Raw genomic sequence first — 15,731 nt, forward strand, 5'->3', positions numbered from 1 at the left:
AACATTTACTTCCCAAATGATCATCCAAATGCTTGAATTTGCTCTGCTGTGATGACACTGATTGGAGAGTACACCGGTTCATATGAACCCGAATGTCATTCATTTCCCGGTGCAAACATTTGTTCAAGAGTGCTCCGTTTCCGTGGAGTGCACTCAGTCCACATCACAGAGAGATGTTTGGGAGCAAGAGTGGCAGGATGCTAATTAAACAATGACAATGTCTGAAATAGAATATTAGTGTATACACTGAATATTGGCTACTATTTAAAAAATAAAAATAAAAAAATAGGGTTTATTTTTGTGATTATGACTTTTTGACTGTACATTATCCTGCTTATTATATACTGTAAACCCTAATGCTCAAAATAATTAATTGGTTTGAGTAGGGCAAACTCAAATTAAACAAATTAGTTCAATCAAATTAAGTTCACAAACTGACACATTTTATGTAATATGAATTGTTTCATTGTTTTAAGTTTTATGAACTTGTTTCGTTGAATTTAGACTAACTTAAATTTACCTGAAAGCATGAGCTTAGTTTGAGAACAGGGAGGCAATATGCAGAGCTGGGGGGAGACAGTCCAGTGCTCTGGGCAAAATAGGAATATGCCGCCCCCCACGTTCAAATTTTTAAGATAAAAAAATTTCAATTTATCATATTGACCCCTACAGTTGCCTTAGGACAGGTGTAATGAATTAATACAGTTGACTCAGAATTTAAAAGAGGACATTTCTTGCTTTGGCTGCTGCGAACTCTTCAGCTATCTTGGAGGAATCCAATTTGTGACAGATTTGGTGCTCAATTTGACCATTTGCAAAGACCCACCCCTTTAGTTACTATAGCTATGTCCGACAAGTCATGCCACTCTCACGCCACACATCATGTTCTCACAGAGTGAAAAATACATCGCGGAGCAAAGAGGGCACTGACAACACATCGACAGACAAGACAGTGCAGGTTACTTTTAATATAAAACAAAGTCTCAAATTTCAAATTTTGTAATTTTTAAAGAAATTTAAACAAATACCATTTTGTGGCTCTTTAATGTGTTGTGACAGATTGCTGTAGCGCCTCAGTTCAAGCGGCTTGTGAACCGATTGTCTCTTCCTACTAGTTAAGTTATAGCATCAAATAACCATGAATGAACATCAGAAGGAATATTGTTTCAACTGCGGAACACCATTTTTCAAGTTCAAGTCCATCGACGTTAATTTACTAACTCCTCTGACTGCTTTGTCAGACATAACGGTGGATTCAGTGTTATGACTAGTTAGATCGCCTGTCCATCAAATTCCCGGCGAAGACATTGTCGATCGTGTTCGTCATGGTGCGGCACCCTCTAGTGGTCTGGCACCCTGGGCAACTGCCCAGTTTGCCCAGCACTTCAGCCGGCCCTGGCTATATGATAAATGTTCTATATTTCCGTACTCTCTCAGCAATTGCTATGCTATGCTAATGTTATCAAAGCATTGTGTTACCAATTAGCATTTGCTAGATTAGCTAGTTATAGCTAGCTAAATTTCCACTACTAAAAATATAAGTTGAGATTACATGATAATTTTAAGCTAAATGTATGAGTTAACTTAATTGAGTACAAAAATTGAAAGCTGCCAGGTATGCTTACTTAAATTCTGAATTTTTAAACTAAAAAAAAAGATGTACCTGATTACCTCAAATTTTTAAGTTTTGCCAACTTATTCGGGTTTACAGTGTACAGTAACTTTCCAATTAAATAAATAATATGATACAATTCACTTATTGTGTACATGCATGTATTTACATTGTACTTATAAAAAATACCTGCATGTAATAACAGAAATGAATTACAGCTGTAATTACACGCAGGCATTTTTTATAAGTACAATCGAAATCTATAATTACACTGTTGACCCTTACATCTTCAATCACCTAACAAGACACCTAATATAAAGTGAGACCAGAAAAGTTCCTAAAAGGTACCAGATTAGGTTTTTCGGCTTGTAACAAAAGCAGAACCCTTTTTGGTGCTAAATAGAACCTTAATGTTGTTATACAGAACCTTATAGATTAGAAACTTACAGAGTTTTTACCTCTACTTGGTTTTATAATACCTTGTATTCTCTATTAGGGTTTTACATAAAAAATAAATAAATAAATAAATAAATAAAAAACTGATTTCTAAGACTATCATTCAGTCAAGTCTTAGAAACAAAAACAGAGAAATCTGGCATTGACGCTACAGATAACGCCAACATACTGTGATGCTGCGCATGCTTTGCACAAAGTATTTTTGTATCTAATTTGCAACCATGCAAACCTCAAATGAAAAAGACTCGCAAGGATGACATGTCTATAAATATCCCCTCAGAGTTTCTGTCACCTTGCTATGTTTAGTGTTCCATAGTGAACTGCGCAGCAAGTCAACAATCCACAACTGAAAATCTGAGCTATAGTTCACAGAGTAAAACCAACAGGAAATGGGAATGTATGTAAAACAACATTAATTAATTACGCTCCAACAGCACTAGCCCGTTGATGTGCTGACGTGACTCTTTATTGTAGCTAACGGTAGCTATGTTCTATTCCAGACTAGAAAAGGCCATCTGTTTCAACTTCTGAGGTGCTCCATCAGCAAAGCCTCATTCCCTTTGGATACAGAAGGACGGAAAGAGCCCTCACACAATGCTGCTCGATGCCCTTCAGACCTTGGCCTACTGCAAAAATACCTGCAACATGATCTCATTTTCCTTTATCCTTTATCTCAATGCCATCCCAAAGGAGATTATGTACAAAACATGCTATGAGTTTACATAGCAAAGTGCAGAAATGTTCTCTGATATTATGAATGAATCGACAGAGTTTGATTTACTTTAGTGAGCAAACAGTGATTCATGAGCAGAGTAGTAGAATCCAGGTATAGCAGAACTAAATGAAGAATAAATGTAAATGTTACTTCTATTTTACTCCACTACCCTGGTCTAAAACACGGTGAACACGGGCAAGTGGCGGGACACAATCAGAGAAAAAACACTAAATATCAACCCCTCGAATCAATCAATCTGGAGCACCTGAACTGTTGTATAATGGAAGATCAATCCCACAAAACCATAAAAAGTGTCCAAGTCATACACCGATCAGGCATAACATTATGAGCACTGACAGGTGAAGTGAATAACACTGACTATCTCTTCATCACGGCACCTGTTAGTGGGTGGGATATATTAGGCAGCAAGTGAACATTTTGTCCTCAAAGTTGATGTGTTAGAAGCAGGAAAAATGGGCAAGCGTAAGGATTTGAGCGAGTTTGACAAGGACCAAATTGTGATGGCTAGACGACTGGGTCAGAGCATCTCCAAAACTGCAGCTCTTGTGGGGTGTTCCCGGTCTGCAGTGGTCAGTATCTATCAAAAGTGATCCAACAGTGGTGAACCGGCGACAGGGTCATGGGCGGCCGAGGCTCATTGATGCACGTGGGAAGCGAAGGCTGGCCCGTGTGGTCCGATCCAACAGACGAGCTACTGTAGATCAAATGTTCAAGAAGTTAATGCTGGTTCAGATAGAAAGGTGTCAGAATACACAGTGCATCGCAGTTTGTTGCGTATGGGGCTGCATAGCTGCAGACCAGTCAGGGTGCCCATGCTGACCCCTGTCCACCGCCAAAAGCGCCAACAGTGGGCACACGAGCATCAGAATTGGACCACGGAGCAAAGGAAGAAGGTGGTCTGGTCTGATGAATCACGTTTTCTTTTACATCACATGGATGGCTGAGTGCGTGTGCGTCGCTTACCTGGGGAACACATGGCACCAGGATGCACTATGGGAAGAAGGCAAGCCGGTGGAGTCAGTGTGATGCTTTGGGCAATGTTCTGCTGGGAAACCTTGGGTCCTGCCATCCATGTGGATGTTACTTTGACACGTACCACCTACCTAAGCATTGTTGCAGACCATGTACACCCTTTCATGGAAACGGTATTCCCAGGTGGCTGTGGCCTCTTTCAGCAGGATAATGCGCCCTGCCACAAAGCAAAGAATAGTTTGAGGAGCACAACAACGAGTTTGAGATGTTGACTTGGCCTCCAAATTCCCCAGATCTCAATCCAATCGAGCATCTGTGGGATGTGCTGAACAAACATGTCCGACCCTTGGAGGCTCCACCTTGCAGCTTACAGGACTTAAAGTTTCTGCTGCTAACATCTTGGTGCCAGATACCACAGCACACCTTCAGGGGTCTAGTGGAGTCCATTCCTCGACGGGTCGGCTGATTTGGCAGCAAAAGGGGGACGGACACAATATTAGGAAGGTGGTCATAATGTTATGCCTGATCAGTGTATTTCACTCTATAATGAAAGGACAAAATAAGAAATTATATTTGGATAAATATTTTTTTATTTTTTTTTCTCTTTACAGAAATGAGAATTTGGGGTGAAATGTGCTTAGCTGTCATGAAAACCACATTATTAAAAACTAATCTTTATGGTCCTAAAATAGGTTAATTTCTTTATACAAACTATAATGGGGGGATATGACCTGAAATATGACATTTATTGACCACTCAGTTAATGCTTCTGGGCCACAATAGTCATTTTGAATGTTTTATACTGAACCATCAAATCTCTCCATGGCCTATTTATTTTATCTCTGGTACACTATAATTCGCTTACATGTTCCACATAATGTCCTTTATTTTTTCTAGTGATTCAGTGTATGAGAAGACTCCATCTGCATATTGCATAAATGCTTGATGAGCTTTATCACACAACACTCTAATCTCCATTTATCACCTCAGAAGGCTTCAGACATGTGATTCATTTGCTTTTCACCCACTTACAATTTAACGCTGATTGAGGACATAGTATATCTACCTCTATATAGAACAACAAACACACTCTCCTATTTTTATTTAAAACAGTGATCTCTGATATGTGTAGATTTGAAAATTGTCTTCTCTCTTGAGACTTTAATCTGCAGACACATAACTCACCATCTTATTGTCGGCATAGTGCTGCTGTAATATACTGCAGACAGATGAAACCTACTGGGAATTGTGGGTAAAGTGAGGTAAAAGGTAGTAGTGCCTCTAATCTGACTAAAGCACCTCTGCCTTCTCTCAGCAGCCTGTCTTTTCATTGCTTTTACCATAATCTGGTATAAACAGACATGAACAAATTTAGCACACTGTGTCTCCATGTGCCTTCTGGTGCAATCAGATGATTCACTTTCCATTTATTCACAAACCAGCGAGGGACAGTGAAAAAGTATGTCTCTGAGAAAATTGTGCATGCTTTCAGAGAAGAGCAATCAGTGGCCCATTATCAAGAATAAAAATCTTAAAAGCATGCCATTCACTGAGGGAAAATTGCCAGGGAGGGACTCTCTCCTTTAGCGTGATTGATGATTATATTTCACTGTGCTTGGAGAGGGTGGTCACAGCGTCGAAAGTCAAGCCATTTTAAGGCTGTGCTGACTCACGGAGAGGACAGGTAGGGACAGCAAGTTTGCCCTCTAGTCTTTGAATTTGATATATTATACACAGTATATATGTGTATTTTTATTTTGTCATCAGCAATGCCCAATGTCACTAATACATTTTTTAAGTGTCTACATACTTTTTGGGGTCACAGAACACTTGAAGGTTATTACTGGCTTCCTTCAGGGATTATAATGGCTCTTTGCTCAGGTACGACACATTTATTAATGTGCTGGGATGGAGGAAGAGACATTTGCGAATAAACCGGCAGGAAAGGAAAGCAAACAGGGTCAGAAGTGTGACTGTCATACACTACAGGTCAAAAGTTTGGAGTAATTAGGATTCTTTAAAGCTTTTGAAAGAAGTCCCTTATGTTTTCCACGGCTGCAAGGTACAAAAATACAGCAGGGTAAAGTAATATTGTGAAATATTATTACATTTTACAAGGGGATGTTTTCTTTTTGAATATATTTTAAAATGTCATCTATTCTAGTGATGCAAAGCTTAATTTTCAGCATCATTAATCCAGTCTTCAGTGTCACATGATCCTTCAGAAATCATTTTAATACACTGATTTACTGCTCAAACATTTCTTATTATTACGAATGTTGAAAACATTTGTGCTGCTTAATATTTTTGTGGAAACTGCATACACTATCATTGAAAAGTTTGGGGTATGTTTTTTTTTTATATTCAGCTATTAAATTAATCAAAAGTGACAGTAAAGACATTTACAATGTTACAAAATATTTCTATTTCAAATAAATGCTGTTCTTTTGAACTTTATATTCATCAAAAATATCACAGTTTGCATAAAAATATGAATCAGCAAAAAATAATAAGATCCATTATTATTAATTGAGCACCAGTAATAGTTGATGACAACAAATCAGCATATTAGAATTATTTCTGAAGGATCATGTGACACTTAAGATTGGAGTAATGATGCTGAAAATTTAGCTTTGTATCACAGGAATAAATTATAATATGACAACAGTTATTTCAAATTGTAATATTTTACAATATTACTGTTTTACTGTAGTTTTGATCAAATAAATGCAACCTTGGTGAGAATAAAAGATTTACAGACCCTTAATCAATTTTACTAAATTACAAATCCAACACTGACATTGATATTTTTCTTTCTAGCACAGCAACTGAAATTTAAAGATACTATTTTATGCTACAAAATATTCTTTATGAAAATGAACTGAAATATGTATTCAGCCCCATGTGTCCCGCAGATTAAAACTAAATTCTCAAACACTCAATTCAATTAAAAACCACCACATTTTCTAGCTAAAACCCCAAAGGACATTGGGGTTTACAGTTCATAATGAGTCATTATTCAGGTTGTGAGTTTGAAGGGCATCTCTGAAATGAATACTAAAGAGTTATTCTGTGAAGTTAGACATGAAGTAAAACAAATGCATAAGTAAGGAAAACAATACTGAAGTGTGTGTAATGTCCCAGCAGGCAATGCTGGTTCAATTATAAAGAAATGGAAGCTGAATCAAACCACCCAGACACTGCCTAGAAAAGGTTGCCCTACGAAACTCCTTGCAGGAACAGCAGGAGACTTGTGAGAGCCGCCACATAAAGGACAATGTTCGCTTTGAGAGTTCAGTATCTGAAAACAGAGTAAAGGTGCAGCAGTCGACCATATCAGGAAATCTGTATAACACTGGCCTGTATGGGAGAAGGGGACCGAAAAAAGAAAAATGTGAAGCAAATGTGCAGTGCAAATCTAACACTGCTCAAATCTAACACCTCAGAAAACACCATACCTTCAGAGAAAGTGGTAGTTTTCATGCTGTGGGGCTGCTTTTATCAGCAGAGACCTGGTTTTGTGTTAAAACAAAATTATGAATGGATGATACAAAATATAGAGCTGTACCGCAAGAGATAATGTTTCATTCTGCTCAGAAAATGGGAATCAAAACGGGGGTCCACTGTTGCTGTAATGACAAACAATTTGTTGTTTGTGTTGTGGATATTTAAGAAAAAAAGTTTGCTTCGCTTCATATATTCAGTTTAATAGTCGTGTAACAGCTCACAATATTTTTGACGTTTAAATTATGTTCTAAATTATGAATTGGTCAAACGTTTTTGCAAAATGGTCTGAATCCACTCGCATTTGTTTGCACTGCTCTTTTACTAAATCATCTGAAGTGATTTCTCAGTCAGTAAAACAAACATACGTATCGAGAGAACAATTAGCGCTGTTTTTCAATTGTTTTCCTCTGTGAACATGCGCTAAATTAATGTCTGACAATTTCATTGCCTTTTGAAATTTTTGGATTTTTAAATGTCTAGATATATAATCTACACTCGCTCTGCGGTATCGTTGCTCTCACTGACGGTCAGAAAGGTGCGTAATAGGCTATATATGCTTATTTAACTTTTTAGTGTTTAATAAAAAACCCTTTGTGCATAACATCAGATGAAATCCTGCAGGCGTCCATGTCCATGCAATAAAATGCACATCCTTGAATGAGCGTGGATTTCTAGCGTAATTACTTGAATTTATCAGGTAATATCTATGGTTTGACCCATTTCAGAAGCGGCCAAAATCAGAATTTAAAATGGACTCAATAAAGCTCTCTACGAACTTGACGTGTGATGCCACACTGACTGACATATGCGCGTGAATCATGCACACACACGCTCAGAGCAATATTGTAAGTTACTGCATAATACATTTTTAACAAGCAGAATAATACAGTCACGAAACACATATTCTCACTTTTAGCTATGTCTTTTAACTATTATAGTATTTCGAAGAACAAAAACATGAACTTTAGCTATTGGCTTTACATCATCACATCAGCTGTCACTTTACTTTGGCGTGTGGCCCTGTGCGGTCGCACACTTGGCACAGGCCTTGCGACGGTACTTCACGCAGGCGGAGAATGCATGTGCTGACCGACAGTCGGCTGTAGTTCTCTCGGTGTGTTCACGTGCAGTTTTTTTGCCCCGGCACAGGCGACGTGAGGTGACAACACAGTTGGCTTTTATCAATGCTCGTTCTTTGGTGTCGGTTTGGTGTGTCCCTACCCTTAACCACCAGATTCTCCTGTCAACCCTCATGATGAAGGGCATCTCAGGAACCGCACTCCAGTGGTTCAAGTCTTACCTCACAGGTAGGTCCTTCAGAGTGTCGTGGAGGGGTGAGGTGTCTAAGTCGCAACACCTAGCTATTGGAGTGCCTCAGGGCTCAGTGCTTGGACCACTTCTCTTTTCTATCTACATGTCATCACTAGGATCTGTCATTCAGAAAAATGGCTTTTCCTATCAATGCTATGCTGATGACACACAACTCTACCTCTAATTCTAGCCAGATGATAGCTGCTCACATCTCAGCCTGCTTGACAGACATTTCTGGCTGGATGAAGGACCACCACCTTCAACTCAACCTTGCTAAGACAGAACTGCTTGTGGTCTCGGCCAACCCAACACTTCATCACAACTTCTCCAATCAGCTAGGTTCGTCAACCATAATTCCCTCCAGGACAGCCAGGAACCTTGGAGTTGTGATTGATGATCAGTTAAACTTTATTGCTAGAACTGCCCGGTCCTGCCTTATACAACATTATGAAGATCAGGCCCTTCCTAACAGAGCATGCTACATAACTCCTTGTCCAAGCTCTTGTTCTATCCAGACTGGACTATTGTAATGATCTCTTGGCAGGCCTTCCAGCATGTACTGTCAAACCTCTGCAACTGATCCAGAACGCAGCAGCGAGAGTGGTCTTTAATGTGCCAAAGAGGGCGCACGTCATGCTTCTCTTCATCAATTTGCACTGGTTGCCAATAGCCGCTCACATCAAATTCAAGGCATTGATGTTTGCCTGCAGAACAACCACTGGCTCTGCAACACTACCTAAACTCACTACTGCAGACTTATAAGCTCGCGTTCTGCAAGTGAAAGGCACCTCGTGGTGCCATCCCAAAGAGGCACAAAATCACTTTCACGGACCTTTACCTTCACTGTTTCCTTGCTGGTGGAAACTCAACCTGAGCAGCTGAGTCTTTGGCCATTTTCAAGAAATGGCTTAAGATGCATCTTTTTTATCAACACTCGAACCATTAATACTAACACTTACTATTCTATTTCTTTTTATTTCTTTTTGTATTGTTGCCCTATTGTTGGTTTGATTGCTTCTATTGTCACTCTGGATAAAAGTGTCTGCTAAATGATTAAATATAAAAGTAACTGGAATTTCTTTGGAAAAAAACATTGAAAAATGAATGGCAGATGTTATGGTTATCATGTATTGGTTAGTTAACCAAAATCAGGGGAAAATAATCTTTAGATTAAAAAAAAAAAAATCAATAGATTAATTGACAGAAAAAATAATTGTTAGTAGCAGCCCTAAGTTCATGCAGTGGCTTGTCTTGCTATACTTCATCTGAAACTATTTTAAGCATTTTATGCATAACAATTACAACCCGATCAAAAGAATGAGTTTTGACAAGGGATGCAGTAAATGGTGCCAACTTGAACTATCCTGCCAAGAAAGGAGGGCCATTAGAGTCATTAATCCTTCAAGATTGAATCCATTATCTTCATTACCCCATAGCCTGTACAGAATGATATAGTTTCTCACCCTCACACCCAGCTCCACGTTCTCTCCTCCGTAAATCTCCATGCCTTCATCCAGCAGACCGATCTCTGCGAAGTACTGCCTGTCCACCACAAAGCAGCCAATCAGGGCAGGACTCCTAGAGATTTACATTACATAATAAAATTCATTGAATATATTTATATCAGCCAAATTAAACAATTAAATAAATAAACAAATGGGCATTCCAAATAAATAAATAAATAAATAAATAAATAAATGTGCATTCAGATAGATAGATAGATAGATAGATAGATAGATAGATACATACATAGATAGATGGATGTGCATTTCAAAATTTATTGAACAAAATACCTGATTGGAGCAGTGCTGTTGTTCAAGTTCCACCAGGATTTTGGTGGGTTCAGATACCGGCACCACAGTTCCCAGTCAAAGCCCTGAGCAGAGAGTGGGTACTCCTCAATCTCAAATGTGTCATATTTGATATTGTCAAAAGATGGGGATATAATTCTGGTTCTATCTTCTTTGATCCTTTGGAGAATAGGCTCTGCCCTGTAGACAACAATAAAATCATTTACCACCCAGTGAACACGCTTTGTTCCAAAATAAATAAATATATAAAAGTATAAAATGTGAGCCTGAATAGGCAGTGTGTTCTCAACACGATTAAATAACAAACAGAGCCTATTCAGTCAGTTCGTCCTCAGTACTATTTTAGGACTGATTCTTCTAGAGAGATGCAAATTGAGCAGTACAGTACAGCTTTAAAATCACATCAAAGCTGATTAAAGGCAGAAAAATTCTGGGTGTTATTCAAATTGCACTGACATATCTGGGTCAGATTGTTATGAGCAAAACCATGGTGTGCCAACTGTAAGATCCAGAAATTCTTTTGATGATGATGATCTATGTTCTTAAAGAACCAGGATAGTTAAAAGAATTGTTCTTGATGTGTCGCCACAATTGAAAATGAAGTGTGAATGAAATTTGAAAGCTATGTTTCCACATGAATGGCAGGATCCAAGGTTTCCCAGCAGAACATTGCCCAAAGCATCACACTGCCTTCATCACCTTGCCTTCTTCCCATAGTGCATCCTGGTGCCATATGTTCCCCAGGTAAGCGACGGACACACACCCGGCCATCCACGTGATGTAAAAGAAAACGTGATTCATCAGACCAGGCCACCTTCTTCCATTGCTCCGTGGTCCAGTTCTGATGATCACGTGCCCACTGTTGGCTCTTTCGGCGGTGGACAGGGGTCAGCATGGGCACCCTGACTGGTCTGCGTCTATGCAGCCCCATACGCAACAAACTGCGATGCACTGTGTATTCTGACACCTTTCTATCAGAACCAGCATTAAATTCTTGAGCAATTTGATCTACAGTAGCTTGTCTGTTGGATCGGACCACACGGACCATCAATGAGCCTTGGCCGCCCATGACCCTGTTCACCACTGTTCCTTCCTTGGAGCACTTTTGATAGATACTGACCACTGCAGACCGGGAACACCCCACAAGAGTTGCAGTTTTGGAGATGCTCTGACCCAGTCGTCTAGCCATCACAATTTGGCCCTTTTCAAACTCGCTCAAATCCTTACGCTTGCCCATTTTCCTTCTTCTAACACATCAACTTTGAGGACAAAATGTTCACTTGCTGCCTAATATATCCCACCCACTAACAGGTGCCATGATGAAGAGATAATCAGTGTTATTCACTTCACCTGTCAGTGCTCATAATGTTACACACACATATATATATATATATATATATATATATATATATATACACACACATACACATATAATATAACATTATGAGCACTGACACACACACACACACATTATATATATATATATATATATATATATATATATACGTACATGTATAGTACAGAAATCATTTGAACTACTTATGGTGCATTTTGTGCTTTCTGGATCTTGACCTGGCCTGTTTGCCTTTGCTCTATGGAAAACAGCAGAGTGAACATTCAAATATTCCTTTTTTTTTTTTTTTTTTGTTCCACAGAAGAAAGAAACTCATACAGGTTTGGAACAACATGAAGATAAGAGAAAAATTTAGCTTTAAGATTGGATAGGCTGGATTTCTTTTCAAACCTTTTCATGAAAAATGCCTGTCAGTACATGAACAAGAACACTGATGCTTTAGACCATTTCAATTGAAAGAAGCAGTAATTACAGACTGTCCATGAAGCACTAGGAATAGTTCTCATATCACCCACCAGCCAGTGTTGAACTCTACGTGGGCGTCAAACAGGGCCACCACAGGGGCAGAGGCAGCTCTCCAGCCACTCACACGTGAGCGGATCAGCCCCTCCTGCTTACTGTGCCGCACCATTTTAATGAAACCGGGCTGCTTGGCGTTGGTCTCCTTCACAAAGTCCTGTAATTTCTCCTTTAAGTCATCTGGGAGGAAGAGAGAGACAAAGAAAGACAGATAGAGAGAGGAAGAGCTGTAACATTACAATGCCTCCTGGAGGACTGTCCTCATTATCCCTGGTCACAGCAAAGAGGATGTTGTTTCTGTGTGTGTGTGTGTGTGTGTGTGTGTGTGTGTGTGTGTGTGTGTGTAAATATGGACTCATGGGTCTGCCAATCTTGTTCACTTTAACAGAGAAGCGGTTCTGAAGCAGGATGTGGAACTGAATGTGATGCTTGAGTGAAATGCTTTGCTCTAACGCCAAAAAATACAACATACAATGTTCATCACACCTGACTTCGCTCCCTTCAGTATCTAAACAATGTACTGTATGTACATAGGTATAAACAAAATAAATGATCTGGTGACCAATTATTATTATTTAATTAAGTATTAATTAATACAATTATTATTATTATTATTATTATTATTATTATTATATTACTGGTGCTCATAATAATGGTTCTTATTATTACCAATGCTGCTTAATATTTTTTTGTCATATATTTTGTCAATATTTCACTATGTCAATGCTACTAACATCTACGATATTGATAAAACTTTAACAATCTGGCAAAAAGTCAAAATGAAGGTGCCTCACATGAATATATAATGCAAACCAAGACGTAGTGTCATTAAGTTTTCATTTTGGTCCTCTCATGTGTTACGCTTCACTGTTAAATTGAATTCCTCTGATTTATTTTTAATTTCACCTTTTTCTCACTCTCAGAGAAGAAACTAGTAGAAGAGAGGGTGAGATCTTGAAGCGACGGGATAAAGACAGACACTTTCACATTCCATACAATGTATTCATTACTGTATGTCATAAATTGCTTGTGTACAGACCGCAATTAATCTACTATCAAATGTATTCCTCTAGATATAACATTCGTGAGATATCAATCTATGTGAGAAACTTCCAATGACACCAGATTTTATTTATTCATTTATTTTGTACATTTGAATATGTGCATTGGCATTACCAAGTATGTGAATAAGGTAATCATTTAGTACTATACATTAAAAAAAATAAAATAAATAAATAACAAAATCATGGTAATGCACCTGACAGCATCACTGTATCATGGTACCACCACCACGTTACTTTTTGGTAAGAGTTTGTGTAGTTTACCCAGTCGACAGCCTAATCTTCTTATTCCCTGTTTGCTGAGGCTAAATTGACTTTCTATTAAGTTTGCATGACAAACTTGTTTGATGATTTTGCAGATGGTGTAGCCACAGGACAGGGAGAAAATTAATTACACCAACTCAATTATCTGTTGCTGTTAAAACAAATAAATGAACACAAAGACTTCAAAAACTAAAACACATCCAGACACAGCCCAGCGGAACACAAAGGTTTTTTAAAACCTTTTAAAGGCGTAATATAGTGAAATGGCTCACCAACTCTTTGAGTAGAAAATTAGTTTCTGCACATGGCAGGATTTATTTTGTTTAATTTTATTTATTTATTTATTTTTGGCACAGTCCCCCAAACCCTTCACTAGCAAATTCTTATAACTATAAGTCATGACATCAGTCCTGCTATGGCAATTTACAGAAAAAAAGCTCTTAAAATTGCTACAGTAAAACCTGTTAATTGGTTAACTGTAATTTCCTTTTCGAATAGGAACGTCGACGCTGCGTCATGGCATTGGCGTTATGGGAACGCTTCCATGTGAGCATGGCCTCGATATAGATTTAACCAGAAGCTCCCAGGTCCTTCAGCGTTGATTTGTTTTAGTCTGTTCAACAAGCGTCTGTGCTAGTGTTGCACAGCCTTGATGGGTATGTATCCCCCCTCAGCTTGGCGACGTTGGTATTGCTGTTCCTATAGCGCTAACGCCATGACACAGTGTCGAAGTTCCTATTCAAAAGGGAATGTCGTAACCCGTTGCATCGCGTTGCCATGCCTTGAGGCATGCTTGAAGGCGCCTTCCTTCACACAACAGAATCTGATGGCAAGATTTTCATTTATAGATTTGGTGATGTGCTATGTAACGACCACACGCCAGCCAATCCAGTATTGGCGTGTTTGCACACATGCTTCAGACACCGGCTTACGAATGTGAAGAAAGACTGACAAACTGAAGGTCTGTAAGCAAACTTATTGGGTTTTTAAGGAGACATTTTAATTAAGTTCTTGGTGTTAAAATGACTTAAACTGATCTTCAGTGTCTTTCCCTTCTGCTGAGATAAGCAAATGTTTTTGTAGGGTTGGGTGACACCTATGAATTGACTCTCTTTCAATTTATAAGTTGGAATTTGAATTGTATTGGCCATTGCAGTATAGTATAGTATAGATCTTTCTGTCCATCCGTCCGTCCATCCATCCATTCCATCCATCCATCTAGCCACCCATCCATCCATCCGTCCATCAGGCCAGCCAATCAAGTATTGGCATTTGCACACATGCTTCAGACACCAGCTCACGTATAAGCATTCCCATACGCCATGATGCAGCGTCTCGTTCCCCCTCAGGAAACCGGGTTACATGCATAACCTGAGACATTACCATACCACATACAGGGAAGAACTGCAAATGGTTTAACATTGCATTATATGTAATTTTACTGTAAAATTTTACTGTGAATTTTGCTTTTTTAAAGTAAAAACTATGAATTACCTTATAATTTACAGTGAAAATCATTTCAGTTTTTTGTTAGTTCAAGTAGATTAGTATATTAGCTTTATATCACTTATCAGTTGTAAAATAGAATGCTATCCCATAATACCTGAAACATTATTTCTTTTAAATTTCTGCCAACCAGAATATTTTCAGATATTTTTAGGGGCATATGTGAAGAATGAAAGAGATGGTGCTCTGAACTAAGTATGTTCTTCAGACACATGATTCCAGTGTAGGCGATGATTGACTCAACTTGTAATATCGACCAATTGCAGTGATTGTTATCTGACAGTTGTTTTTCTCTATTTCTTGCCCTTAATGAACATGACACTGGCCACAGGTATGACAGAAGCTAAAGGTCACTTCTTTTTGCCACAATCCAATTCACCTTGCCCTTGAGTGGGATGTTTTGTTCAGCCAGGCTCATGCCTATAGAGTTTACCCTTGAGCGAACGGTGTCCCTCATTGATCACTGAGATTGTGGAATTGCATGAGTGAACGTGAACAGAATGTCTCTTTCAAAAGCCAGAAAACATTGGATATGAACAGCTTGTGGCTCGACAAATTGCTCTAATGCTTTACCCCCGCCTGCAAATATGAGTTTTATGATTGAACCGGGAGACGCTAAGCG

The 15,731-nt window shown here is 38.7% G+C and overlaps 1 protein-coding gene across 1 annotated transcript in view; it reads right to left on the reverse strand.

Moving 5' to 3' along the window:
- Positions 1 to 15,731, reverse strand: part of galnt18b (UDP-N-acetyl-alpha-D-galactosamine:polypeptide N-acetylgalactosaminyltransferase 18b) — a 122,930-nt gene that overhangs the window by 34,812 nt on the left and 72,387 nt on the right. Inside the window, exons 4-6 of the mRNA XM_051900638.1 lie at positions 12,275 to 12,458; positions 10,388 to 10,585; positions 10,058 to 10,172 (exon numbers count right to left, since the gene is read on the reverse strand). Of these exons, the coding sequence (XP_051756598.1) occupies positions 10,058 to 10,172; positions 10,388 to 10,585; positions 12,275 to 12,458 (497 nt within the window). The remainder of the gene's footprint in view (positions 1 to 10,057; positions 10,173 to 10,387; positions 10,586 to 12,274; positions 12,459 to 15,731) is intronic.

This window comes from Ctenopharyngodon idella, chromosome 7 (assembly GCF_019924925.1).
Source record: "Ctenopharyngodon idella isolate HZGC_01 chromosome 7, HZGC01, whole genome shotgun sequence".
Lineage (NCBI taxonomy): Eukaryota > Metazoa > Chordata > Actinopteri > Cypriniformes > Xenocyprididae > Ctenopharyngodon > Ctenopharyngodon idella.